The sequence below is a fragment of the Siniperca chuatsi genome, linkage group LG11, assembly GCF_020085105.1.
Source record: "Siniperca chuatsi isolate FFG_IHB_CAS linkage group LG11, ASM2008510v1, whole genome shotgun sequence".
Lineage (NCBI taxonomy): Eukaryota > Metazoa > Chordata > Actinopteri > Centrarchiformes > Sinipercidae > Siniperca > Siniperca chuatsi.
The window spans coordinates 17,703,087-17,731,049 of record NC_058052.1 but is presented as its reverse complement, the minus strand read 5'-3'; the positions used below and the strand labels follow the sequence as shown (position 1 = coordinate 17,731,049).

The 27,963-nt window shown below is 40.1% G+C and overlaps 3 protein-coding genes across 12 annotated transcripts in view; 1 reads left to right on the top strand and 2 right to left on the bottom strand.

The window, feature by feature from the left end:
• Positions 1 to 1,575, bottom strand: part of LOC122884899 (SH3 and PX domain-containing protein 2A-like) — a 54,401-nt gene extending 52,826 nt beyond the window's left edge. The window contains exon 1 of one of the 2 annotated variants that reach the window (XM_044215386.1): positions 1,039 to 1,575. In XM_044215386.1, coding sequence (XP_044071321.1) covers positions 1,039 to 1,110 — 72 coding nt within the window. In that variant the 5' untranslated portion in view covers positions 1,111 to 1,575. The remainder of the gene's footprint in view (positions 1 to 1,038) is intronic. The other variant, XM_044215387.1, reaches the window with a different exon arrangement.
• On the top strand, positions 282 to 24,879 carry slka (STE20-like kinase a). Of its 5 annotated transcripts, none has more exons than XM_044215385.1 (20): positions 282 to 300; positions 7,090 to 7,254; positions 9,434 to 9,482; positions 10,060 to 10,209; positions 11,140 to 11,212; positions 11,584 to 11,778; positions 12,005 to 12,086; positions 12,317 to 12,448; positions 12,633 to 13,889; positions 13,988 to 14,118; positions 14,603 to 14,726; positions 15,084 to 15,263; positions 17,933 to 18,025; positions 19,400 to 19,471; positions 20,577 to 20,706; positions 21,229 to 21,353; positions 21,450 to 21,644; positions 22,242 to 22,367; positions 22,681 to 22,794; positions 22,927 to 24,879. In XM_044215385.1, the coding sequence occupies exons 2-20, from the start codon at positions 7,168 to 7,170 to the stop codon at positions 23,071 to 23,073; spliced, it is 3,462 nt and encodes a 1,153-aa protein (XP_044071320.1). In that variant the 5' UTR covers positions 282 to 300; positions 7,090 to 7,167; the 3' UTR covers positions 23,074 to 24,879. The 5 variants fall into 5 exon arrangements, with proteins under 5 accessions (XP_044071320.1, XP_044071316.1, XP_044071318.1 ...); XM_044215381.1 differs by lacking the exon at positions 282 to 300 and adding an exon at positions 3,633 to 4,280; XM_044215383.1 differs by lacking the exons at positions 282 to 300; positions 17,933 to 18,025 and adding an exon at positions 3,634 to 4,280.
• Positions 24,703 to 27,963, bottom strand: part of col17a1b (collagen, type XVII, alpha 1b) — a 28,655-nt gene continuing 25,394 nt past the window's right edge. For all 5 annotated transcript variants that reach the window (XM_044215376.1, XM_044215378.1, XM_044215377.1 and 2 more), the window contains 6 exons: positions 27,481 to 27,633; positions 27,144 to 27,371; positions 26,404 to 26,568; positions 26,185 to 26,265; positions 25,995 to 26,078; positions 24,703 to 25,900 (listed from right to left, as the gene is read on the bottom strand). In XM_044215376.1, the coding sequence (XP_044071311.1) occupies positions 25,854 to 25,900; positions 25,995 to 26,078; positions 26,185 to 26,265; positions 26,404 to 26,568; positions 27,144 to 27,371; positions 27,481 to 27,633 (758 nt within the window). In that variant the 3' untranslated portion in view covers positions 24,703 to 25,853. The remainder of the gene's footprint in view (positions 25,901 to 25,994; positions 26,079 to 26,184; positions 26,266 to 26,403; positions 26,569 to 27,143; positions 27,372 to 27,480; positions 27,634 to 27,963) is intronic.

The following is a 27,963-nucleotide window of genomic DNA, read 5'->3' as shown; positions in this document are numbered from 1 at the left end:
ACTCAACAGCAAAGTCTCTTTACAGAAATCATGACCCTGTTACTCAAGATAACAGATCTTGTTGTGAGCAATTTCATGTTAGAACCATTTTCTTCCTACCGATAGTTCCAATAGCTATAGCCAAGCTATATTGCTGTTGAGTTTTTCAAAAGTTTTTTTTTTTTTTTCACTTTGAGAACCACAAGCCGAGAGCCATATAGTCCCATTATATTAAAGAAAAGGCAGACATTGCTACGGCCGATATCTCCAAAACTCTTCAACTCACACCAAATCAATCTAAATGGATAAATAGCACTACAGGTAAGAGGAAAAATGTGTATTTTTGATTTTGGGGTGAATTGTCCCTTTAAAGTCTACAGCCATGCTAGGCTCTGTGAGGCTGTCCTTTGTGCTAAATGCTAATATGCTCAAAATGACAATGCTCACATGCTGATGTTTAGCAGGTGTAATGTTTACCAAGTTCACCATGCTAACATTTTCTAATTAGCAATAAACAAAAGTAAGTATAGCCGAGGCTGATGGGAATGTCATTAAATTTGTAAAAGTATTTAGTCATAAACCAAAGTACTTTGACCTGATGACGGCGCCAGAGCAGCATGCTAATGTTTGCTACTTAGCACAAAACACAGCTGAGGCTGAGGAAAATGTCATTGCAAGTATTAGGTCATTAACCAACATAAAAGCACCATAATACCAAAGTCAGGTACTATGAAAATGTCATCCATCCATTCACATTCCACAAACAAATGTGAACCTCATGGCGGCAGAGAGGGAAATTCAGGGGATCACCAAAGTCATTGGGATTCATCCTGTGGACACCATGAATGTCTGTACAAACTTTCAAATAAATCCAACTGTTGCTGAGCTGTTTCAGTCCAGACCAAAGTGGTGACCTTATAGACCGACATTGCCAACCATAGAGCTGCTAGCATGGCTAAAGTTTCAAGGGATGGTGTACAATGTGGAGCCTACATTTGTGAAGTTAATAGCTACTTGATCAACATGATATCAGACACACAGAACGAGGAGACAACTTACATAGTGTTTGGATGGATTCCGTCTCTTCTGCACGTCCACAACATTAACGTCAAGGACCGTTCGGAGCTGCATCTTGACAAACCAAGTTGAATTTGCACCAAGAAATACTCTTAAATACTAAAAAAGAAGATGCTCACCCATGAAGAGCGATATAGAGTATCAAAAACCATAAGGGAATTGCCTTGTGAGGACTGAGAAAACTAAAGTTGGGAGAAGCCAGGGGGGAGGGTGGGGAGAATCTCTCTGGGTGCATCCATGAAATGATGGCGTGAGGCGATCTCGGAGCTTCTGATCCTTGTGAAACATGTCAACGCAGTAAAACTAGAGGTTAATCAGTCCTCTCCTCCCTCAAGAGGGGCTGGACTGCCGCAGAAAAGTAAGGACAGGAGGGCAGTGCAAATCAGTGTGTACGGGGCGGTGCTGCTTCAGCTGGCTGGACACACTGCACGGGACCCTTTGAAGAAGTGAAGTCACACTGGGATCTGTTTCTTGTGTCTCACGTGTAACATCGTACCAAACTCTCAACTCGCTGAAAACCATTGAGAGTTTGGAGAAAATTGTGTACAGCCTGCATAGTGGAAGGGGAAAAAAAGTGGATGGAAAAGAGAATTGTATTGCTGCCTTCAAATGTTCCTCCTACTTTCCGTGATAGGCTATACAAAACGAAACATTTTTGGTAGGTAGCTTTTATTTAAAAACAAAACTAGATGCGCAGCAGTGGAAGAAAATCATAAGTATCTTTGTGACAGTAAGCTCTAAATACTCTTCTGTATACAAATGCTGTAGAAAACAGGCACGCATGAACAGCTACACAGACAACTTGTCTGCTTAGCTGACAATCATATCAGATACACCGTCCACTTTGCCGTTAATTTTAATGTTTCATTAGTAGGATTTCCGACAGCGCTTAAACTCCCCATATGGCAAATGACTGCTCCCTCCTGGTGGAGGAGGCATGAGCATGGAGGTGAAGAAGAAAATATAATATTTACTTAATCTACCCACACGGGGGCGCTACACAACACAAAAATGATCTCACCTACATGAACAAGTGGTGCATTTTATGGTGGGTTTTTTTATTATTATTTGCCCTCTGCAGAGATGGGAAGCAAGGCACATTTAATCAAGTACTGCACTTAAGTACAGTTCTGAGGTAATTGTATTTTGTTTGAGTAATTCATGCAACTTGAGACTCCGCTGCATTACAAAGGGAAATATTGTATTTTGTTTTTTACATTTGACAGCTATAGTTTCTAGTTTTTCAGATTTAGATTTTACACATACTATGATCAGCTTATAAAATATGATCATTTGTTACAAAATTATTTACACAACGGTACAGAAAGTAGTTAAAATAAGAGTTAACTCGACCAGCTACAATACTAAAATAAGTCTTACATGTTAAAACAGTAAAACTGTGAAATAATTCAACAGTATATGATATAACACACTGAAAGGGGCCATTCTTCAAAATGAGTACTTTTACTCTTGATACCCGAATACATTTTGCTGATGACACTTCTGTACTTGTACATTTTTAATGCAGAACTTTTGATTGCAATGAAGTATTTTTACAATGTGTAGTATTGCTACTTTTACTTAGGCTAAGTAAATGATCTGAATACGGCTCTCAAAACAAAAAATCTGTGGGCATATTGTAGGCTATTTTACAATAATGTATGATCCAACAGTGAGTTATAATGAGCAACGGGAATTCTTAGTAGCCTACCTTAAGGTAGTCTATAATGTTGTATCTTGGATAGTGTATGGCGACTTAACGATACAGACCTACTTTTGCTGTGAATATGTAAATAAAAGGCCAACTAAACTGAATCATAAGGTTATGCCTTATCTGTTAAACCAGCAGAATAGTTCACAACAGCAGTCCCAGCCTATGACTGCTTAATTACTGTGAATTAGCTGAACTGAACAGTTAGCCTACATCATCCGACTACGTCTGACATAATGTGGGCCTGAATAGGGCTAAAATGTTTTAAACAACTTCTACAATTTGTTCCTCTTCATGACGACAGGAACACAAGTAGCATGCGTGGTAGAGCCGAGGGGCTGAGCCGCTAAGCACGTCCTGCCGAGGAGATTCAGGAAATAGATACAGCCAGCGCCGTACTGGATACAGCTAACCAACTGCGTCAAGCTAACATGTGATACACTAACTGACAGCGGATATATCTACATTTTGTCACCGAAGTAAACGCATTTAGTGGGCATTTTGCGTTGTTATAACAAAAACGACCTAGCAAAACACACTCGCATTTGGACCATATAATGATGATAACGTTACATTCCGTTGACAAATTTCCATTCAGCTAAACATATGTAGCGCTAACGTACGTTACGCTTGACGTAATGACATAAAGCTGTTAACTTCCATGCCCAACGGTTACTCCTCAAACATCAAATCTATCTAATCTAGCAAGATTTCTCCATTAACACTCTCACAAAATAGCAGCTAATATAACACTGTTTGTCTGTTTGTTGCAGTGGAATGTATTATTCATTTTATCTTTGCTAATTTCAGTGACTAAAAAGTGTATTGCACGGCTGTTCATTGGTGACGGTTTTATTTTGAACGTTTTTAGCGGAAATCCAAGTAAGCATGGTAGCTAGCCTGACGCTAGTCCGCTAACTTCAGTATGGTCAGCCAACCGACGCACGGGGTCCTTTGACTCTCCGTGTTTTACTCGCTAACGTGAAATGATTCGAATGTCGTGTCGAATGTGGTGATATAGTCGATATTTACTGTTTCGTTTAATTTCATTTATTTTTTAAAACGGAAACACCAGCCTGTGCGTAACAGCGAACTCTTCTCTGTATCCCTCACCTCCCCGACCAGCGTCCTGTGAACACTGCTAGCTATGATGTGATTATGAATAACTGCCGTCGCGGGAAGTTATAATTGACATTATCATAGCTGAATGGCTACAATAGCAGCTTGTCTGCCTTCATTTAACGCCTGCATGCTGTTATTTCGACAGCCATTTGAGCTCCGCGTCGGGAGGAACCTCTATATTTTCTTGGCGGAAATAACCGAAGAGACCGCATCCACAGCACTGTAGTTCACGTACGAAAAGATGTCTTTCTTCAATTTTCGGAAGATATTCAAGTTTGGGCCTGATAAGAAGAAGAAGCAGTATGAACATGTACATAGAGATGTTAACCCAGAAGAATTTTGGGAGATCATTGGGGAACTGGGAGATGGAGCGTTTGGGAAAGTGTTCAAGGTAACGTTAATGTCTTCGCCTTGGGGGTTTCCAAACCTGCTTCTTAAGATACTCGCTTCCGTTGTGTTTCATGTTGCATTCAGGTCATAACGTTAACATGACAGCAATGATGGCATAATCCAAGTTCAGGTCACATCCTCTAGGCCACTAGACCCTCAGTAATTGAAATGTTCGTTTCAAGTGCATGCTATGAAAGTTCACTCATACTGTATACTGTACTTTAACTGTTACCTGCCTACTAAAATCTTCCTGTTGAGGATATGTAAAGAAACGTGATCTAGCGCTGTGTTTAGTGACAGCTTAAACTCACATAGTAAGTGTGTCAGTGGCGTTTCCCATTTTAGAGGTTTAATGTAGGCCCTGTTACATTGTCAGGTTATAAATATGACTTTGCTATGTCATTGAGTTGCACTTGGGCTCAGTCTAACTGTTGAAGGTATGAGTTACATCCTCAGAATAAACATGGCCTCACAAATGCCAAACTGGATGGTCTAAGGGAAGTTGCACTGAGAGATCAGAGGACACACGGATCAACCGTAAAAAAAAAAAAATCCTGAAAGCAAATGCCCTTTAAGTCAAATGTGTCACTCCCAGCCTTGTAGAATTGGCCATGTGTGAAAAAGGGACTTTGTTTACAAAGGCAAGGGCAAGTAGTTTGTTAATGCCATACACTGTGACAGGTGCGCAGGTGTGTATGTAAATTTAGTGTAGTGGTTAAAACGTTGTCACTTCAGGTTGATGGTCTGATTTGTTTCGTCAACACATACTGTACATTATACATGAGATGGACACAATACCCACAACACCTTTCCTTCGGAAAGGTCAGCAACATGAGAAAAATCCAGCTCTGTTCATATACCTGTACATGTCTTTATATATATATAGATATAGATATAGATATCAGGATTGAGGGATATAGTACAAATCAAACACAGACAATTATAAGATTAGAAATGTAGGTAGTCTACCAAATTAGCTTCCATGTCTTCATCAATTCAGGATTCTTTTATTGCAGTAACCCATGTTGAACTGCTTTCTCTTGTTTTCTGTGTGACTTATGTTGTCCCTTCCTGGAACTCTTGTGATCACTTAATGCAGCTAATGGCCCAGAAATCTTCATTAGCCAGTTTCCAAGTCTTATTAGCTGATTAACTAACTGTGATGAAAGCCAGAAGACTTTCATGCCTTCTCAGACTAAAGTTGTAGACAAATATACACTTCACAATGTACTGGCTCCCTGTTCCCACACATAGAGGGATGAGGAGGCTTGCCTTCATCGGGTCACATTACTATCAACACAGGTTACGTATTTCAACAGTTATTTCACAGGCTTTTGATGTCTGCCTCTTTTGGGCAGGGTGACAAGGATTGCCAGCAAAGTGTGAATCAGCTGTTGAAGAGAGTGAAAGAGAAAATAGTCTTGAACTCACATCAACATAGGTTGTATTGTACCTTTTTATTAGTGAAGAGGCGTGTCATTTCTTTGGACCTAACACAAACTGCTTACATAATTCTGTTTGCACAGCCCGTCGGTTCTCATAGTTAGATTGGCATCTGACAGCATGAGAGAAATTCAGTCATTCTGCCAAGTAGTGTACCTATACAATACAGCTGTGATGATTTATCCTCATTACAATGTGTTCACATTCAGACAGGTGAAACTATTTGCTAATCTTAAAAAATACTTTTAACAATGTGTAGAATTGTTTGATTTGTTATGACACCCACAAACTCTCACATTTAATCCCTCAAAACAGACCAGTATATAGAGTTTAACAAAGTGTAAAATGTCATGTACATAATGACTGAAGTCCACAGTCTCCACTTGAATAACTCAATGACAGACAAATTATCTCTGCCCTCTCCTTCATGAACCTAATATTGAATCTGCATATGTATTAGTGCTGGCCTGTGCTAGACAGATGTTGGTCAGTACAAAGGGAAAGACACAGGGAGTGTGTCAGGTCAGAACTGTGTAAATATAGGGTGTGACACACTCTGCAGCAGTTGGCCCTAACACTCCCTCCCTTTTCTTTTTCCTTAACTCCCTGAGATTGTGTCTGTATCCATAAACATTAAGTCCAAAGCTGGCCTTAAAATAACCTCTCAGCTGTTTGTTTGACGGGGTGTGCAGTCATTTTTTGTATTAGTCTCTTCAGTACAGACTAATCGGGAATGAAGATTTTGGGGCACATGCTACCAGTAGACGAGCATAAGCCATTCCCTAATCAGAAACCTATTAAATCATAGATTTATTTGGTATAATCTGTAAATTACTGCCACAGTAACACATTTGATGTTACAGTAGGTGTATCAAAGTGAATGGAAAGAAAGAAGAGAAAAGAAAGAGGAGGAAGTGAGCAAGCTTGACAAGATAAGCTTTTGTTAGAGTAGGTCAAAATATGATGGGGCGTATTGTAAATATTTTCACTTCAGATGGGAGATGTGGTTTTTTTGTGATGTAATTTCCTTTTCAATAAAGATGTATTTATAGTGTAGCTTTGAGCTACACAAGCCATAAAGTGCTCCAGTGTTTATTGCTCTAGATCCAAAATTACTTTGTCTTAAATGAAATTGTTAATGTTGATGGATGTTCTTCCACAATAGCAACTCTACAGCACTGCCTTAGCAAAGTAAGCCAAGCTGCTTGTTCTGCAATCCAGCTAGCAATATCAGGAATGTATTGAACAACATACTCAATTGATACAAGCTTTCTCCTTGTTCTCTTTTTTTTTCTTTCCTAATTTATATATCGTGCATTGTAAGAATATAATCGAGTTCCAATTTTTGTCGTCAATGTTGCTTTCAGGCTCAGAACAAGCAGAATGGGACCCTTGCTGCTGCCAAAGTTATTGACACTAAGACAGAGGATGAATTGGAGGATTACATGGTAGAGATTGACATCCTGGCCTCCTGCAACCACCACCACATCGTCAAACTGCTGGATGCCTTCTATTTTGAAGGCAAACTTTGGGTAAGTAAGCAAGTGCCTGACTGAGAGAAAGTATTTTGTTTTGTTTTTTTCTTGTGTGTTGCTGTTGATTTGAAGCCAAAGAGACACAGAGGCAATGAACCAGTCACGCATGGAGACACACAAATTCATCACAAGCCAATATTCGTTATGCTGTTTCCCAACGGACTCTTATATCATTCAATTAAAGGATAATAGCAAGGATAAAACCGATCATGTGACTCAGGCTAGTATGAGGTCCGACCTCCTGGAAGTCTCCCGTCATAATCAGAGAAAAAATACATATTATAGATTGTACATTATCTCATTTATAATGATGGATTATGTTTAAAAGTGAAGAAGTAGGTTTCTGCAATGTAGGTTAAGGAATTTCCTGATAACAATTGATGCCTGTGACTTCCAGCTAAAATACTCCCCATTTTGACCTCATTCTTACCCTCCCACAAATCTTAAGCAGTGAATATGTTTTCTTTATAGTGAAAATAGAGTCCTGCACCTGCTTCCTTATCAAGCTATTTTACTGTGAGCAGACAATTGATTCACTGGGCAGTTTTAATACATGGTCACTAGATCTCTTTCTGTGTGCAGTAAGAGGCCCCAGAGCAATTAGGTCCTGGCAGGTGGTGTCATGTGACCGTCCCTTGTGGACTGGACACATCTATGGGATGTTAATGGAGTGGTTTTGGTGGCTGGAGAAAGTGCCTGTGAATAATTCAGAGCTGCATACAGGTTGTCCCTCCAGCCCCCATCCTAAAGCAGCATGATGAATGTGTAATTGCCTCTGCTTTGCATGTGTTGAGTTAATGTATAATATGTTCATTTTTTTCACCAAAATATTCATCAAGGAAAATATATTGCTAAAAAAGAGAGGATTTATTTGCATGTATGATATTCAATTTAACCTGAGTTTAGGATCAACAAATTTGTGCACATGTGTAACACCTGTCAGAATAATAAGAATGTAAATTACAAGTGAGATTCCCACAGCACAATAAATTGTTACGCAGAACAGGAACAATCGCTTTCGATTCAGTTTCTCCTCTTTTTTTGAGTCCCTGAATAGAGGGCGGTGCTTGGTTGTAGCTTTGATTGATTTTTGTCTATCATCTGATACCATGAGCTGCCAACTAACTGGCAAGACCAATATAGATGAAGTGGTGGTCGGGTACATTACATCAGCTATTACAACTGAGGTCAGGAGCTGGTCAGTTTTACATCTCAATAACAGTATTAGGGAATGGTGTTATGTTCATCTAATGCACTGCGTCTTCTCAGAGATTACTAAAATGTGCTGTGTGAACTGGTGAATCCATAGTTCTCTTATTATTAGACAGCAGGTCATTTGCGTTAAGCACGTCAGAAGATTTGTTGAAAGCACCTCTCCTGAGCATCATTATGCTCAAGTCTAAACTTTTACTGTAGCTTTAAGTTGTATATTATTAAGACTTTAACACTGTGGTTAACAAGTGAAAGTAAATTTAAGTTGTTATGGTTTATAACTTCCTGGTTTATTTCATCAGTATGTTTCCTTTCACATCTTCCATAATATAAATAGTGTGGTTTAGATACGTATATCTAAAATATTTGTTTGTGGCAGGAATTAAACTGTCTGTACTCCAGGACTGAAATTGTCTGTACTGCATATGTGTATTGAGTGTTGGCTTAAGGCTTTATGTCCTAAATATACTGTAATGCTTACCCAAAATCAGGAAATCCTTTTTCATCAGAATGTATGATGAAATATCCTGAATGTGAGTCATATGTAGACATAGCTCACAAAGCATTTACAATAATAGTATATTTTGTAGAAATTGTTCTAACAGGATGACCAACCATCACAACCTACTCTGCATATAAAAATCCTGCTGAGCAGGTGCATCATAAAGAACCAGAAGAACCTGTTTCCAGCTTGCAGCTAGAATCTCTGCTGATGTTTTGATCCAACAAGGACTGAAACAAAAAGATTATCCTGAAATGGAAAAGAAAAGATGTGTCTGTATAGAGGATGCTCAGTGTGGCTGTTCCAATCGACTGGCTTCTTCGAATGTCTCCACAATGTAATCATTAACATAGAACAGGGGTTCTGATGTCTTTCCTATAAAGGTCATGTTGTTTACTTACCTTGGATACATTCAAGTACACGTTACTTATTGTTCCTCTGTGTTTTGTTTTACCATTGCAGATTTTGATTGAGTTCTGTGCGGGTGGTGCAGTGGATGCCATCATGTTGGGTAAGTCCCTCATTCATTGAAGGAAACAGAAAAACACTATAAAGTTCTGGAGCTTTTTCTTTGCTCCATCCTCAACTGCCAACTCTTTTTTTTTATTATTCCATCCTAAGCCTCCTCTGTGGGATTTTTTTTCCCTCTCCCCAGTTGGAGAGGCCATTTCAACTGTGTAATAATTGTAGCTCAGATTTCAAGGAGTGGTTAGTCCACTTCTAATGCCTGGAGTTTCTCTCTCTTATTTTGAAGCTTGACGAAACACCACACCACTTTTTCTTAAGTGTGTATTACCACGACAAAGAAGATACCAATTAATTCACTTCCCTCTTGGATGCTGATGCATTCTGCTCTGTGGTCTGACTCACCTAGAACAAATTTCTTCCACCATATTTGTCCAGTAATACATGCTGGCTGGTGTCAGGGTGGAGTTTTGCCCTCCACTTGCTATTGGATACCATCAGGCCATCACATTTGATAATTATAATCCAAATGACACAATCTGTGTTTGTAAAAGTGCATCACAAAATCCACAATAAAAACATATGATCACTTATGAATTATCTGTGTGAATGTTTATCCACAGAGCTGGAGAGGCCCCTGACAGAGCCCCAGATCCGTGTGGTGTGTAGGCAGACCTTGGAGGCCTTGTCTTACCTCCATGAGAACAAGGTCATCCACAGAGACTTGAAAGCCGGGAACATTCTCCTCTCCTTGGATGGAGATGTGAAACTGGGTAAAAATCTTTCATCTTTTGCTGTTCCATGTGCCATCGTAATATTTCACTAAATGTGAAGGATTATTCAGCAAGGAAAGATCACTCATGTTCCAGCTAAGCACACGTTAAGGTACTCACTTTAGAGTACTACACAGAACAGTAGCTGATTCATTGTTGATTTCTCTCTCAGATACATGTCCTTGGTGGCCACTCTGCAGGGCCAACACTAATAGGCTTAAAAAGCTCATTAGTAAAGTCAATTGTGGATCCCTTTGCCATCAGTGCAGTGGCAACCAGCTGAGCTATTTGACTTTGGGGATAGTGCACAGCACAGTGTTTACACCATCAAGTTTAAAAAAACAAAAAACTAAAATGAAGTGACATTTTTTTCTGTAGCCCCAAAGGAGAGAACTGTATTTTTTATACTTCACCGTACTGAAGTTGGTGATACATTGAATTGGTTACATAATATTCCAGAAGTAAGTATTATATAGTAGTATTCCCATTGCTGCTGTAGCATCCATAGCTGCTGGCTCCCTGATGATTCATGTTCTGTAGGCAGAGGGTCATGACGGAGCCTGGCAAACAATAATTATCAAGCAGTCACCAGGGACTTAATGATAGATCTCTCTTTCCCTTTAATACTGTGAGTGATGTGAGAAAAAAAGAGCAGGCTGAAATAGTTGCACAGATGACAGAACTGCTGGGAGTGATGATGGACTCGGGGAGATTGAGGCTTATCTGCCCACTTATGGGGTTCATATTTGAAAGCTTGAAGCAGGTTAGTTAAGAAAGAATTCTGCTGTAACTGTGTTGCTCTAGTAGAAATGTGATATATGTTAGTTTATATCTTTTATTCCAATGGATTCACTGTTTAACACAAAGTGTCATTCTACAGTTTAGTTTGAGTCACTGATAAAAAGAATCATAATTAATTTCTACTTTCAGCTGACTTTGGGGTGTCTGCTAAAAATACCAAGACCTTACAGAGAAGAGATTCTTTCATCGGCACTCCGTATTGGTGAGTCATGCAGCCTACATATAAGAGGGCATTCACCCCTTTCCGTCCGCTAATTGTCTTGGCGTGTCCCACAGTTGGGCGGGGATTTTTCTATGCGGTGGCACAAAAGCTGTCATGAAATGTAGGATAACAAAAAAGCCTCATTCAGCAATTTAGATGTACTTGAGTGTTGGATGACCTCAGCTTTAATACTGAATAGGCTTTCTATCTTTCAAATTCTGGACCGAAATGCACACACATACTATTTTATTGTCTTTTTGACCTTTAGGGATCAGAAAAATATCAAACAACGTGCCTGAATGCACACATTCGCTTGCAGTCTAAAATCTTCTTAGTGCTAATTACAAACCCACTGACTTCTACTTTTGCAGGATGGCCCCAGAGGTGGTAATGTGCGAAACTTCCAAGGACCGTCCGTACGACTACAAGGCCGACATCTGGTCCCTCGGGGTAACCCTGATAGAGCTGGCACAGATTGAGCCACCCAACCACGAGATGAATCCCATGAGAGTGCTGCTGAAAATAGCCAAGTCCGAGCCGCCCACACTCATGCATCCCTCTCGCTGGTGAGATGGTGCGCTGGTGATAACTAGAGAGGTGGCGCTGAAATGTTTCTGGATTAGAGATAAGGATATGTTGACTGTTTAATGTGTGAAAGCTTGCTGAATTGTTAATGCTTAACTGAATGGCCACAGGGGGAAGAATAGTATTAATTGTTTTCCACTAAGTAGAACCCACACTTACTCTGTTCTACGGCCAGCAAGCTGATTCTTTTTTATTTATCCTTGAAAGGTCACCAGAATTCAGCGACTTTCTGCGGAAAGCACTTGATAAGAATGTGGACAACAGGTGGAGCACATTACAGCTTCTACAGGTGAGCTGCCCTACTCCATTCACTCCCTACTGTTATCACACAGTATGCAACTATCTATGCAGCCTACAAATAAAATATATAGAATGCATACACAAATCTGAATGTGTCATATTTTAAAGGGTGTCATTTTCTTTTGTGCTGTTTGTTATATTTAATTCAGCCTGATAGTTTGTGAAGGAGAAAGATTTCTATTTCATGTCGATGTCTTGTGTCCCCGTCCATCTATGTAGCATCCTTTTGTCACCAGTGTAACTGATAGCAAACCTCTCAGAGAGATCATAGCCGAGGCCAAAGCTGAAGTCACAGAGGAGATTGAGGATAGCAAAGAGGAGGAGGAGGAGGAAGAGCCTGATACACCTGTGGTATGTAGTTTTATTGGTGTATGTATATAACAACAGTACTCAACTAAATATTTTTTAAATGATGAATGAGCTTTAACAGTTGTTGTTGTTGTTGTTGTTGTTGTTGTTGTTGATGATGATGATGATATCTTTGTGAAGCTGTGACCTTTTCTGTGACATATTGTGATTTTCACTGTTGGCTTAGGCGGTTCCTGGGCACAAGCGAGCACCGTCCGATGCCAGTGTGGCCAGTTCAGAGGATGACAAAGTCCCACCAACTCCTTCCACGCTGGAATCTGTTACAGAAAAGAAAGAGGCCAAGCCTGCTGAGGACCGGACCAGTGATAAGCTCTCTGATGAAGGACTTGGAACAAGTGAAGTTGACAAGACTGAGGAGGAGAAACTCAATGAGGTTTCTGATGCCAGTAATGAAGACCTGGCCTCTGGGCTAATAGAGCCCACCAAGGACTTTATCTCACAAGATCCTACCGAGCCTAAACCAGAAGATGGCCAGGCTGAAGAGATTCCTGCTGAGCCTGTAGTATCACAGCCAGAAGAACCTGTAGATACAGCGAATACCCAAGAACTTGTCACAGATGATCAAGAAACAGAGGAGGAACAGAAGGAGATACAAGAGAAAACAGAGGATGAACGTACCCAAGTAATAGAAGAAGAAAGAGAACCCGAGGAGGTAAAAGAAGAGGAGGAAGAAAAAGAAGCAGGTACAGAAGAATCCAGAGAATCACAAAGGCAACCTGAAGATACACCAGAAGAACCAGAATCCATATCAGCAGAAGTGGCTCAGGCAGAAGAAGAAAGCAAAGAACTAGATGAAGAGATGCCTCAACATAAAGTGACAGAGGACAGAATAGATGACACAGCTAATGGCACAGATGTAAATATAGACACAGAGAATATAGAATCAAATGTAATGGACACAAACATAAATGGAGACACAAACACAAAGTCGAGTGTGGATGAGTCCTCCGTTGAGGTTTTGTTGGAGAAGGAGGCCATAGAAAGTCAGCCAGATGATAAGCCTGAGGATGAGGCCCCAGTGGAGGCAAAGCAGCCTGAACAAGACAATCACCCCAGGGAGGAGGTTGAACTGGAGGAACAGGCACCAACTGAATCCACAAATGGAGTCAGTGATGAAGCCAAAGACACCTCTGAGGATTCAGAACAAGTGGTGCCATGTAACGATGTCCCTGTGAAGGAAGATGAGGAGAAAGCCACTCATGCAGATGAGAGCACTTCCCAAGATGCTGTCTCTGTCCCGGAGATTGAAACCGATTCAGAAAATAAGATCGAGCATGGAAGCCCCACTGTGATCAAGCCGGATGTGGAGAAGGACTCTGACTCTGGAAGCAGCTCTGCTGCTGATAGCAACAGCCTTGACCTCAATCTGTCCATCTCCAGCTTCCTGTCCAAGAGCAAAGAAGGGGGCTCACTGTCTATGCAGGTAATATAATCTGTGCATCACTTACAGCCTCAGTTGTTAAATTATCAATACTATTTTTTATAATTTTGGCGCCCAAAATACCCCTGTTTCATTTGTAGGAGTCAAAACGTCAGAAGAAGACTCTGAAGAAGACACGTAAGTTCCTGGTGGATGGTGTGGAGGTCAGTGTGACGACATCAAAGATAGTGACAGATAACGACACCAAGAGTGAAGAGATGAGGTTCCTGAGGTACGTCTGTGTCCAATTTTGCTTACCATACTGTTGGTCTAAATATGTGACATGGCCTATTTAACATGCCTGCTTTAAATAGTTCTCATTCACTTCACAACTCCCACAGCTTTTTACAAATGCCAGATGGGTTATCTCCTGCAACGTATGCTGCATTGTGTTACCGTCATCTCCCATGTTGCCTTTTAAAGTCATGAAACATGCTGCTCTGAATGTTTATACAACTGCTGATTCAGAAATGAGGGACCATCAAAGCATAAATATATTTGTCTCCTATTAAATATAAATGGGAGACTAATATTGTAATCTTAAATTGCATATAAGAAAAAATAGATAATAAAACAAACCATAAAATCCCATCTCAGAAATGAAAAATAAACGTTTTTTTGTGAATAAAATCCTTTATCATCAATGACAAACTGTTGAATTTGAGATGAGTAAATATGGTGGCATCCTGACTGCACTGTTGCTGTGGTTTCCTCAGGCGGCAGGAGTTGAGAGAGCTGCGCCTCCTGCAGAAAGAGGAGCAGAGGGCCCAGCAGCAGCTGAGCAACAAGCTGCAGCAGCAGAGAGAGCAGATCTACCGGCGCTTTGAACAGGAAACTGCTGTGAGTCAGTTTGTTTGTACTGCAGTGGTGTGATGTTTTCTTATTTGGCCAGCTCCTAGGAAACTGGCTGCTTTATCTCAAAATGTATCTAAATCTGACAGAGGGACTTACATGTCTCTTATCACTTAGCATTTAGCATCTCTACTGTGAAGCGCAAATTCTCTTTATTCAGTGATGGTCACAATATTAGAAACTTTAATTTGAGTCTGTCATACTAGATGTCTATATAGATATATTTACAGTCAATTTTCCCCTCCATCATAAACAATAAAGGCCTGAAATTAAGTTTTGGGTGTTAATCTATGATTCTAGATCACATCAGGCTGATGCCAGTGTCTGTTAATTCTGTCCGTGCAGGCTAAGAAGCGTCAATATGACCAAGAAGTGGAGAATCTTGAGAAGAAGCAGAAGCAGACCATTGAGCGACTGGAACAGGATCACACCAGTCGGCTCAGAGACGAAGCCAAACGCATCAAAGCGGATCAAGACAAGGAGCTCTCCAAGTTCCAAAACATGCTGAAGAACCGGAAGAAAGAGGTATGGCGGGCATGACTGTTTCTGCATGGGAGTGCCTTTAGTGGGCTTATTAGATTGGGGTCGCGAGCATTTGCATGTCATAGATACAAGCTGTTTAATGGTGCATGTGTTTAACAACTTTGCTGGTGGCATACTTGGCTGTGTCATATTAATTCTATGTGAGTGGTGTGCTTTGCTGTTCTGCCTCGTACTGTATGTGTGCAAATTATAGCAACAGACAGACTGTGCTATCTTTCTCCTAGATGCTGCTAGCCCCATGTTGTTGTATCCATTATTCATCAGCCCCCCGGCTTCTGGTTGCCTCTTAAGCAATACTGTGCTACTGAGTCTATTTGTTATTTTTAGAGAACTATTTAATAAATTTCAGTCTCAGACTAAGCATAAAACCTTATCATGACGGTATGCTGGACTTGTACACATGCTCTTTATTAGTTTTTTCTGCCTCTTTCTCTGCTTGGCAATAGTGCCGATTGGCATTCATTGTGCATTATGATGCTTTGGTGGTGGTTGTGTTGCTCGCAATTTGCTTTCTGGGCCACTAAGGGTATATTTTCATTGTACTTAAAAATATTATCTTCTAGGTTGGCTTTAAGTGGTTGCTTCACCCCTCAGTTATATACTTTGTTGTGGTTGTTTAGCTGCAAAACTATAAGCTATTTCCATAGTTATTTATAAAAAAAAAAATTTTAAATTGTACTTTTTGTTATTTGCAATGTTGTATTCTTTATTCAAAATGTACTGTTATTGTGTATTTAACTAATCATGTCTCTTGTATGAGTGTGTGAGGTGGCTTTGGTCATGGGATGGCCAACTTTTGAAGATTTTTCTGAGTGGTGTTGGGCTCATTTGGGGAAATAATAAAAACCTTGCATCAGAGTAACTGATATGGAATCATCTTCAACGTGTATATTCAAGGAATTTAATTTATTCTCATATGCATTAAGATGCCACCAGTGCATTTTCATACAATGAAAACCTTGTGCCCTGGCTGCTCTTTAATCACCACGTTCAAACTATACACATACAGTCGCCATCAGACACAGTTACACACTCAGTGTTACAGTATAAACAAGTACATTAAAAAAAGAAACAAGTATACTTGAATAAATACAGCAGAAAACACAGTTGATTAGTGGATACATGTCTTATTGCCTGAGGATAAAAGCTGTTTATAAAACAAGCGGTGTACGCCTTGATGCTACAATATCGCTCACTCGATTGTAGCAGTGCTCTTTTCCTGCAGCTGACCTCAGATATCTCATCCAGGTATGGCTGATTGCTCCCTATTATTTTGGATGCCTGCTTAACAATTTTATTGTGTCACTTCAGGTCAAACACAGACAGGTTACCAGCCCACACTATTAAACCTCCTGTAGGAATATTTTTAGTAATTCAGTAATGATAGAAATTGACCAAAGTTTTTGTAGACACACTTAATTTCTTAAGGCATCTAGGGAAAAATAAAAAACACCACATCAATGGTGAGTGGAGTGTAGGTGATAATATTCTTCCAAAAGTCAAAGATCACTTTGGTTTTGCACACATTGAGAGAAAGCTTGTTCTCAGTGCACCACAGAGAAAGTTCTCTCACCTCTCTCCTGTAAGACTGTTTGTTGTTGTTTGTTTATGAGGCCAATCAGGCCAAATTTAATCTGGTTGTTCTGATATTTAGCAATCATAATTTAGTCATATGTAAACAGGCTGTAAAGTGGTGGACTGAGAGACAGCAACCCTGTGGCCCACCTGTGCTTACAATAATAGTGGAGGTTATTTCCCACTCTTTAAGAAATTACTACTACTACTACTGTAGCTGGTTTAGTGTAGCCACCAGTTTTGCTGACGGTGTTAAATGCTGAGCCATAGTCTATGAACAGCAATCTGGCATAGGTATTTTTACCTTCAAGATGTTCTAAGACAAAAGAAACATCATCCACACGTCTATTCAGGCAATAAGCAAACTGAAGTGGGTCAAGGGTGCCAGGTAAGGTCTTACATATGAAGGTTTTAACCAATTTTTCAAACATTTCATTATCAAGTCAGAGAAACTGGCCTGTAGTCTTTAAGACATGTTACCAAAGATTTCTTAGGTACAGGCATCATCATTGTTCTTTTAAAGTAGGTAGAAACCAACAAGACTTTAATTATTTTAGGTTTGGCAGGATGCATCAGTGATGTCCAATCTGCATTCATTTATAAATTAAGAGCTTGTGAGCAGTCCACATGTCGGAACTGGTAAACACTCGGAGGTCAGATGATTCCAACTCAGTTACTCTTTTTTTTTAATTTCTACAGGCGAAATACTTGACGGCTGTGGGACTTAATTGAATGCAAAGTAATACAGAGGGAGCTGTTTTTGAGACTAACATCTTCTGCCATGTACCAGTCAAATCTTTCTTCTGACGAACTCATGACTTGACTGAATCGTGCATTTCAAACTTACAGTTCTGACGTGCTCTGAAAAACTACTAATCAAAACACTGACTGATGCGTTCAACGGGACGTCAATCGCAGGCCATGGGAATTATGCATGCTGACTTTAAATCAGTTGGTGGCTGGATGCAGAATCTCTCCTCTCAAAGTGGGCCATGCATGTCCTCTACTGTTGTTGGCCAGCTTTGTTAGATTTTCAGAATATACAGCTTCAACCAGTTTCTGCACACGCACTGTAGGTCAAACAGGAAGTTGGACAGTCACCCAAACATTTGAGAAAAGAGCTCATGAAACGCTTAAAGGAGGACCTATCGCTCCTTAAGACTGCAGAGGTAAACCGTCACCTGCTGTCTCTTACTCTGAAAGAGTAAGATTACTCTTTCTCTCTCTCTCCTCTCTTCCTTCTCTCCCTATAACCTCATTAATTTCATGGTATTCATATGCACACAAACACAAAGAATTGCTGGGTCTGTAATTGCTCCGTATTTGCTACCAAGTGCACAATAATAACTTTCTGACATTTTATTTGAGTATCTGAATTTTAGGTATGGTTGACCAATATGACAATACGTACAAATCGTGGGACTATAGAAATGGTTTCTTAATTGAGTTTCCAGAAAGTGTAATACATTATGATATATATCAGTATCACATCATATAAAATTTAGAGCAGAACAGAAACTTTGATTCGATTCATTGTTGTTGTTTTTTTTTGTCGTATTTTAAGCATAAGTAACTTAAATTCTTTGGTTTCCGACTTTCTTAAATGTGAATATTTGCTGTTTTTATTCATCCACTATGATAGTAAAGTGAGTGTGTTTTAAATTCAGTTTTGAACTGTTTTTGTGATGGGCATTTTTCACTAATTTCGGACATTTTTTAGACCAAATGAATCGATAAATCAAGAAAATAATGAGAATAATCAATAATGAAAACAATTGTTAGTTGCAGCTCTAACAAAATTAAATATACTGTGATAGATTTGATCCTTTTAAAAAATGGCCACAATGGAACAAAAAATGTACTGTACATGTATACTACTGATTACTAAACATGCCACAATGCAATGCTTCACCTTTGCTCCTGAGATGTGGAAAGTACAGTTATGTCACAGTACATCATGTCAGTGGTGATGCAAAATGATGATGATTCATAAATTAAATTCATTTTACCACTCACCATAGAGTACCTCTGAGTGTTTCTCATGTAGTGAATTAATGAACGAGGGAGCGATTGCAGACACAGCTTTTGTTTCCACAGTAGACATCTGTACTGAAAGCCCTTTTCCAAACTTTGTTTTCCTGTGCATCTTTTATGAATTAGACGTGAGTCATGTGGACAAAGTCCTTCTTTTCTTTTTGAAAGGTAACGCTAATTAGATTATTAACACTCCATGAGCCAGTAGCATGGAAAGTAACAAAACTGCTCTTTTGCAAGCTGGATGAAACTCAAGTGCTGGAATTATGAGCCGCTTTCAAGCATGAGAAGACGAGTATTAATTGACTACCTCCTAACATTTATCCCGAACTGTGCTATGCGCCTTCAACTCACAGATACGTGGAAAGGGCCATCTCTTACATAACTTAAGAAGAATTAGTGTGTGTGTGTGTGTGTGTGCGCTGGTGTTTGTGTGTGTGAGATCCTCAGCCTGCTGTGTGCTGTCTGTCCCTGATCAGGGCGAGTGCGCCATGTGCTCTCCTCCGCAGGCAGTGGCCCAGGTTATGATACAGTCTTTTCAGTTGTCCTCATGCGCACTCTTCAACGCTCAGATGCAGGATGTAAGTTTCCCCCACCCCCACCCCGTTTCTCTCCATCTCTGGCCCATACTTAGATGTGAGCGAAGTTAAGTGACAGGATAGTCTGTGTGATGGTTCAGTTTTACTTTAAGAACGACACATGTAAGCATGGGCGGTGTTGTTTTCTTTTGAGTGTTGTCATCACTGTGTTTGTGCAGTGGTTCTCGCTTCCTCTCCTGCTCAGTATTTTTCCTCCACCCATCCACAAATGTTCTACATCTAGTCCGTGTATTTTATATGGCATTTATATGGTATTACACCGTTTGCATCAGACTAGGTTGAGTCTGGGAGTAAACATGTTACAGTGCTCTTTCCCAGAGGTGGTGTAGTTGTTCATCCCCTTCTGTCTGGATCCAAGTTCGTCTCTTGTCAGCCAAGGTGCAAATATAGACCGACTGCCTTACAGGATGGATGTAAAGTCACTTGTATTGTGCATAATTTGGTTATGGTATGACATTTTAACCATCTTAATTGGATTTAGCAGTATAATAACGTTACCCAGGGTTTCTACTGATAAAGTGAATTCTGTGTAATTATATGATTAATTATGCCTAATCATAGTTAAGTAATAGCAGCACATAACCTACAATTTGCCACCAGCTAGGTATTAGAGAATAGATCATTACATCTTTTTATATTATGTGTAACGATAGACAAGAAAATTTAATTAATAGACAACTCTACTATGTAATGAGTCTTGCATAATGTAGGCTGGGCTCTGGACGATGTGAACGTCAATGTCGATGTTGTCTCACATAAAACTGTGAATCTAAATCTTTACTGAACTGTTAACTTTCCTTTCTTTCTCTCTTCACCTCCATTGTGGATCGTTGGTTGCCATCCATGATTTCTGAGTGTCTCTTCTACTGATTCCAGTTGATGCTGTGACATCTTAGTGCTCTGTGTTGTACTGAACTCGAAGTGGATGACTTGACTAGTTTATTTAATTTTATTTCAGGCAGTTTTGATACTTAAGATGCATTTGTACTGTTGTGCTGTCTCTCTCTACTCTTGGCTGTCCCTCTGTATGATCACCATGGCTTCCTCTGGCTGTTTCTCACTGCTCCTCTTCTCTCTGGCTCCTCAGGAGCAGGAGTTCCTACAGAAGCAGCAGCAAGAGCTGGACGGAGCTCTAAAGAAAATCATCCAGCAGCATAAACTGGAGATCGCCACTATTGAGAGAGACTGCCTCAACCACAAGCAGCAGCTGATGAGAGGTAGGTTTACTACAAAGTCACATCTTTACATTACTGCTTATCACCTTCTAAAACATACTATAATTTCTGAATGTGCATTTCCTACGTTAGAGGTAGCTACTAGTTTCCATTTATTTGAGTGAGATATGAAAATCAGATTGTAGGGACGGATCACCTCTCAAGCATCCTATGTGAGTTTCAAATGTGTCAAAGTTAATTTTCATAATGGACAGACATGAAATTAACAGCCTGAAAGGTAGAAAAAAAGTCTGTTTTTTTTGTTTTTTGTTTTTTTTTTTACTTTTGATTCACTCTCAACTAGTAAAGAGGGTGTATGTCAAGAGTGTAAATACTGAGTGTGACATGCAAACAAATGAGGATACAGACGAGCTGTTTGAGAAGACATGTTACAGCTTGTCCAACAGTGTTGCCTGTCTGTTTTGTTTTCATCACTCTACTCGTCACCGACTAACATGCATGTACGTGTTTGCTAACTCACGTGATGTATTTTTTTTTGTGTGCGCACACGTGTGTGTCTTGTAGCTCGAGAGGCAGCCATGTGGGAGTTGGAGGAGCGCCACCTGCAGGAGAAGCACCAGCAGCTGAAGCAGCAGCTGAAAGACCAGTACTTCCTGCAGAGACACCAGCTGCTAAAGAGGCATGAGAAAGTAAGAGCGTTGAGAGAAATATACTCAGCGAAATGTACACTCCCGTTTAAATAACGCTGCTGAACTCAAAACTACGTGCATGTGTGTGTTTTATAGGAGATGGAGCAGATGCAGCGCTACAACCAGCGGTTGATAGAGGAGATGAAGAACAAACAGACTCAAGAGAGGGTTCGTCTGCCCAAGATTCAGCGCAGCGATGCCAAGACCCGCATGGCCATGTTCAAGAAAAGTCTCCGCATCACCGCCACTGCATCTGTCACCCCAGAGCAGGAGAGAGAGCGGATAAAACAGGTACAGGCACTGTGGACTCGTGCTACTGCTGTTTGACAATTTCTACTTTGTCACATTTGAGGACAAGTGACTGAACATGCATGGTCTTTTTTTAGCAACACTAGGTCACACTGGCATAGAGTCACACCTAGGATCTGCCCTATACAAACACAGTACTCTTAATGATCTGGGATCTCAGCCCAGCAACTTTCCAGTCACCATTTTACAAGCTTCACTGGCTCCATCATCCTCAAAATGTTGTTTCCATTTAGTTTTGTTCAGATAAGAGCAGTGGAGGAAATCTTAAAACATCTTAAACATTCTCTGCAGCAACAAGTAGCTGGTAAAAATTGCCTGACACTTGCCTGAATGTACACACAAAACACATATGTGAAAAGCAGATACCAAAACAGTATGATTTTGTTGTTGCAATCAGTGCGGTACATGTTTGAAATGCGCCGCTCCATGGCCGGGACCCTCACTTGTCCTCCTGCATAAGCAACACTCTGTGGCTCTATGAGCTCGCACTGCCTGTAGCACGAGCAGACCGGCTTTCGTTTGGTGCAGTGTTTTTGGTTTTGACTTACCGTTACAGTTGTCTGTCGTATTTTGGTCCAGTTTGCTTCTCAGGAAGAAAAGAGGCAGAAGAACGAGAGGCTTCATCAACACCAGAAACATGAGAACCAGATGAGGGATCTGCAGCTGCAGTGTGACTCAAACATCAGGGAGCTACAGCAGCTACAGGTGGGGCCACAACACACACACATTTCGTATGTGTTTTAGACCACATTTTAAGCATTGAGCTTTTGTTTCAACAGGAGAACAATATTTAATACCTTGATCATAAGTAGTGGACTGTGACTGTAGAAGGATAATTGTGTGAGGGAAGAAATAAAATAAGGACATGCTGATTAAAAAATTAAAACAATGGTCAAATAAAATAAATAAAAGCAAAGAGATATAAGCATATTCCAGTGCAGGTAAAGTAAGTGTACAGGAGGTGTTATTCATTAATCCAGCACATTAAGGTTCTGTGCTCACCCACGTTTTCTTTCAGAATGAGAAATGCCACCTTCTGATTGAACATGAGACCCAAAAGCTGAAGGAGCTGGATGAGGAGCACAGCCAAGAGATAAAGGAGTGGAGAGAGAAGCTAAGACCCAGGAAGAAGGTATATTTAATATCCATTTACTCTCTACAGTCGTACTGTGTTCAGTAACAAGCTCCTGCACAGAGTGTGAATGTCTCAACAAAAAACTTCAAAGCAGTTGACTCAGTTGTTTGTATCTGCTGCCCCCTGCAGGCATTAGAGGAGGAGTTCACACGGAAGCTGCAGGAGCAGGAGGTCTTCTTCAAGATGAGCGGTGAATCCGAATGCCTTAACCCCACCACCCAGAGTCGAGTGTCCAAATTCTACCCCATCCCAAACCTGCAAAACTCTGGTTTATAGCCTCGTGTCTGTCTGTGCTACAAAACAGACTCCTATCAAACCTGGCTGCGCTCACACACTCGTCCTCATCATCATCCGACCGTTACTGATAAACATGAAAAATGTCTTCACTGCTTTGATTCCACCATTAGTGAGCATGACATGCCTACACACCGTTCCCTCACTTAATCAGTTTTTCTCAGCTTGTTGGGAAACGTCCAATGGATAATATGCACTTTTTTGAGCATGTTAAAAGTTAGCTAAGGCCAATTATTCGTATCAGATTATAGTAAGCACAGCCTGCTACAGTATGAATGATCTCCAGTGCCTCGTATGTTTTTTCTTTCTGCAATTAGGCCCTTCCCCTGTGTTTAATACAGCTTGCAGTAAATACAGTGCCCCCTGAATGTCTTGCACTTAAATAACTCATTATATATATATCATTTCCACCCGTAATCACAAACTGTTGAGAGATTATTTTAATCATTTCACATAAGCTGGTGATTAAGCCAACGTTGAGATCTTGTTTTGCTGCATGTGAGGTCGAGCTGGTTCAAGGGAGATGAACTGATGAGTCTGTGCACTCGAAAAGAAAAAGTCTATAGTTGCAAGACTTTGTTACATCTGTGTAGTCTTACGTGTCGTCATGGGAGTCAAAAACAGCACCATGTTGGGATCATAAGGCTGTGAGTTCAAATTAAAAGGAATGTACTGTGCTGTAAATTATGCGCTAAGTGAAATGTTACATGTGTGCACCTACTTATGAAGTTTAATCAGATACTGTGCTTACCATGAGGATTTTACAGTCTTGCGAGATGAATAAACAAAAAGATATCTATCGCTTTAGCATGTAATGTCATGTCAGTGCTGTACTCCCAAACACACATTCCCCTGTTTAGTTCAACACAGAGGTGACCTGTTAACTTACCCTAACCCTGGAGAATGATAAAATACTTTTTTTTTTTTTTTTAATATAGAAAATAAATCACTTTACCTTCTGGGTGTTATTTGGAGAGGTGTTCTCACAAAGGAATGCTTTGTTGTGAAGTATGAATACTAAAGGAATGTAAAGTTGTTGATTTGCACTGTTTTGCCACTTGAGCTAAAGAAAAAATATGCAGTAGTAAAAACTGTCAATGTATGTTTGACAGTGAGTCACCTTTGTCTCACCCAAGCCTATTCAAACTCCAAACTGACTGAATTGTTTCAACATTTTTACTTATAATTTTACCTTCTTTTTTTTTTCTTTTCTTTTTTTCAAATATGCCCTTAGTATTTTATGACCACATCTAGTTTTCTAAACATGTATTCCTGATATATTGATGCTGTAATCGCTCGTTTTGGTGAGCTTTTGCTCTTGTTGAGACCAGTGTTGTATGAAAGGTAAATGCTGTATCTGTAACTGTATGAGTTTCAATGTGTGAGATGTCCTTCGCTGTATTTTATGAACAAAATGATGGTTCACAAAAAGAGACCTACTTCGAGATAACGATACCTGATATACCTATATTATTTTGCCACTGCATATCATCGATGCATGTTATAATTGCTGTACGCTGACATTAACATTGACCTGTGTTTTGTCATGAATGCTGGATTTTTATTGGGGTTATTGGAGACTGTGTCTTGTGAATTACACCATACGCCCCATAGATTTCAAATATTTTTTTATTTTGTTGAGTTACAGCATTTTGATGTGTCGATAAGTTGTCCTTCTTCCACAATGAATATTCTTAGTATATTTTATGTCAGATCAAATGTAATTGAAGTGTCTTTATAAATGGACATTTTTTTGTTGTAAATAAAACATTGACATTGTTTATTTGACATTTTAACTGTCTGGAAAAACCTTATTTAGTCATACAAATATCAAGACTCACAAGTCCAAAAATAGATTTATTTGTGTGTCTTTCAAATATATTGATCAAATGTCAATAAGTTCAATCATGTAAAACATAATCTGGGAACACTATCATTTAATCTTTCCAACACTTAAAGGTATAAAGAAAATATATCAATTTCATTGCGCTCTTATACAAAAATATACAATCCAATCAGTTATTTCTTAGTGATTATCTGAGTCCCTGTCTTTCTGCTATTATTGTTACCAACAAACCTTTGAAGTAAATCACTCTGACTGTCAGGTTCTGATAATGATGCATTGCTTTATATATTTAAAAATGTTAATTGTTTTTTAATTTGTATTGGGTGGCTGCATGACTGCGAGGGGTCTTACAGGCTGGAGGTTGGCTTGATGTATGTGGATAATGTAACAGTATTGTAGCATTTTATGAAACATTGACGGTTACGTTGACACAACATTTAACACTTATATAGTCCTCAATACAATATAATCCTCAAAAGACAACAAATACAAAAAAATAGTACACCAGACACTCAACTTACACAGGCAGTGGGAAAAGATGCAATTAAAATATCAGCAATTGCTACTTATTGCTTAAAAATAGATATTCTCTTAAACAAAGTCGCCCCTGGAAAAAGTTTGAATGCAAGCTTCTAACTAAGCAAAGTAAACATTACACACCCAAATGTCAAAAAAATTAAGTCTTGTGTTACAAAAACACTGACCAGCAGCTAAATCCTTACCTCTACTGAAGCCGTTTTAAAGAGACTGATGCATTTTTTGGCTGCTTTTATTTTCTCAAATTGTCACCTGACTTTTCTACACATTGCAAGAATAAGGAGCATTTTGACTACTTGCATTGCTACAGTTGAACATCTAAAAAAAAAAAAGACGAGTACAAATGAAATCTGACATGATCCAGTAGTATGTTAGCCCTTTAGCCATGATGGCGATGCTGCTTATGACGACCAACCACTTTATTTCCTGCAGTGGATTAAAAAAATGGTGTATTGATGAGTTGCATGTATGTAACACTGGACATGTTTTATGTGGTTTGAAAACATTTGACTGAGGTTACCTGTGTCCCTCTTCTGCACTCTGTGTGGAATTTGGACAGTGTATGGCCCTGGTAGTCCTGGTAAACCTGGGGGTCCAGGATGACCTGTAAACATACGAAACTTTCAGCTTGCTTGTCTCAGTAACTCCTCTAAAACATTACTCTGGAAAATATACAGTTTGTTTCTTTCATCAGCTCTGTTTAAATGTACCCTTGTCTCCTCTGGGTCCTGGGTACCCTCTGTCTCCCTTTGGACCAGGGCCTCCTGGAGGGCCGGGAATGGTGCCGTAGGCTGCGCAAGAGCAAAAGCACAGATTCAGTTGTGATGAAGCAACATTTTCCAACTAAACTTACAAGTGTGGATAGTTTTCCATTGCTGTAAGGTTTAACCTGATACAGTATGTGGAAAATCATAACTCTGTATCCTCACTTCTGAAGAAGTCCATGAGGTCAGCTGTGACGTTGCCATAGGCACCGATGACGCGGCTCTGACCAGGTGGTCCGGAAGGTCCGGGTGGACCAGGGGGGCCTTGAATCGCTCTTACATTCGCCCTCCAAGGACCCTCAACAAGATACTCCTGCAGCAGGCCTTGATCTAGAGGAGGGTTGTTACATCAAAGTACTGTAGTGACACTCATGTGGACATACAAAACTCATTTACACGTCTTTCATCATTGTTGGCCAGAGGTGGAAGAAGTAGATCCTTCACTTAAGTCAGGGGTTTGCAAAGTTTGACACTGACTTTGAAATTGAGACAACTGCTCAATTTTTCTTCAGTATCAAAGTTATCCAGTGGTAGTTGTCTACACTGCAAACAGGAAGGGCTAAAAACTAATTCGGCATACTTTTAATGCTGCCAATTTGCCAAAATGTAAACAAGTATCGGCATAAAAAGTGGGGGGGCTCAAGTTGTAGCCCGCAGTGTAATTCACTGAATCCATAGCAGCATTATGTGAACTGTAGCTAGAGCATATCTACCAAATAGAAGTAAGAAATAAAAATAACTGGAATGAAAAAAATCATTTTTCATGTCGTTCTATAAATAAAGGCAGGTGTGGGAGTCTCGCAGTTGTCCCATTTTTGTCTGAGGGGGAGCCCAGTGTCAGACTTTGAAAACCCCTGCCTTAGACAAAAAAAAATCTCTAAGTTTGACGGCTGTAATGGACTCACTCTTGATGTAGTCTGTAACTTTCAAGGCGACATTGGAGTAGTCCAGTGTCTCGGCGAGCTTGCTGACATCGATCTCTCTGTGCTCAGAGCCGTAGCGAGACTCGCCCTGAGAGTAGCTCCGGCTCTGCGTATGACTCTGGATGTAACCTGGCTCTCCACGTTCTCCTTTCTGACCCCTTGGTCCTGGAGGCCCTGGAGGTCCGATTATGGCACGACGAACACTGTCACCTGAAAAATATAGTTCATTTCACGTTCAGGTTTTATGGGGGTTAAATGTTTGACTACAGATACTGATCATATGTCTTTAATCTGTCTGTGTGGGATGTTAGGAGCTTACTGCTTAGATACTCCTGAACTTCAGTGCGGATGCTTTCCCGAGGGAAGTTTCCACTGTAGGAAACTGATCCAGTGTAACTGCCTGGTGGACCCTGTGGTCCCTGTGGACCTTGAGGACCAGGAGGGCCGGGAAGACCTCTGAACGCAGAAGAGCCTGAGAAAGATTCAATTTGACCTTATTGTCATACTAAGTACACAGCAAGATGAGAAAACCTTGTGCAACCCCCCATTTATGTTAATGAGGGTGGATGGTAGACTACAAAATAGGGAGTGGACAAATAAACACACCGTCACCATAGAGTTGAATTAACACCTCTCTAACTGAATGTTACACAAAGGCAGGCTTTAATGCAGGGATGTCGTGTTGCATTACATTTAAGAAGAAACTTCACACCTCCTGAAAATCTTGTTTTTGCTGTTTAACTTCTCACCTCGCCGTAGTGATGTAGAAGTGAACTCCAGGGTGTGTCAGTACACCATGGCA

Coding starts and splice junctions, on each gene's coding strand:
- slka (XM_044215381.1), top strand. CDS start 4,131: ATGTCTTTCTTCAATTTTCGGAAGATATTCAAGTTTGGGCCTGATAAG. Junction 10,210..11,139: donor GGATGGAGATGTGAAACTGG/GTAAAAATCTTT, acceptor TTCTACTTTCAG/CTGACTTTGGGGTGTCTGCT. Junction 12,449..12,632: donor AAGAGCCTGATACACCTGTG/GTATGTAGTTTT, acceptor CTGTTGGCTTAG/GCGGTTCCTGGGCACAAGCG.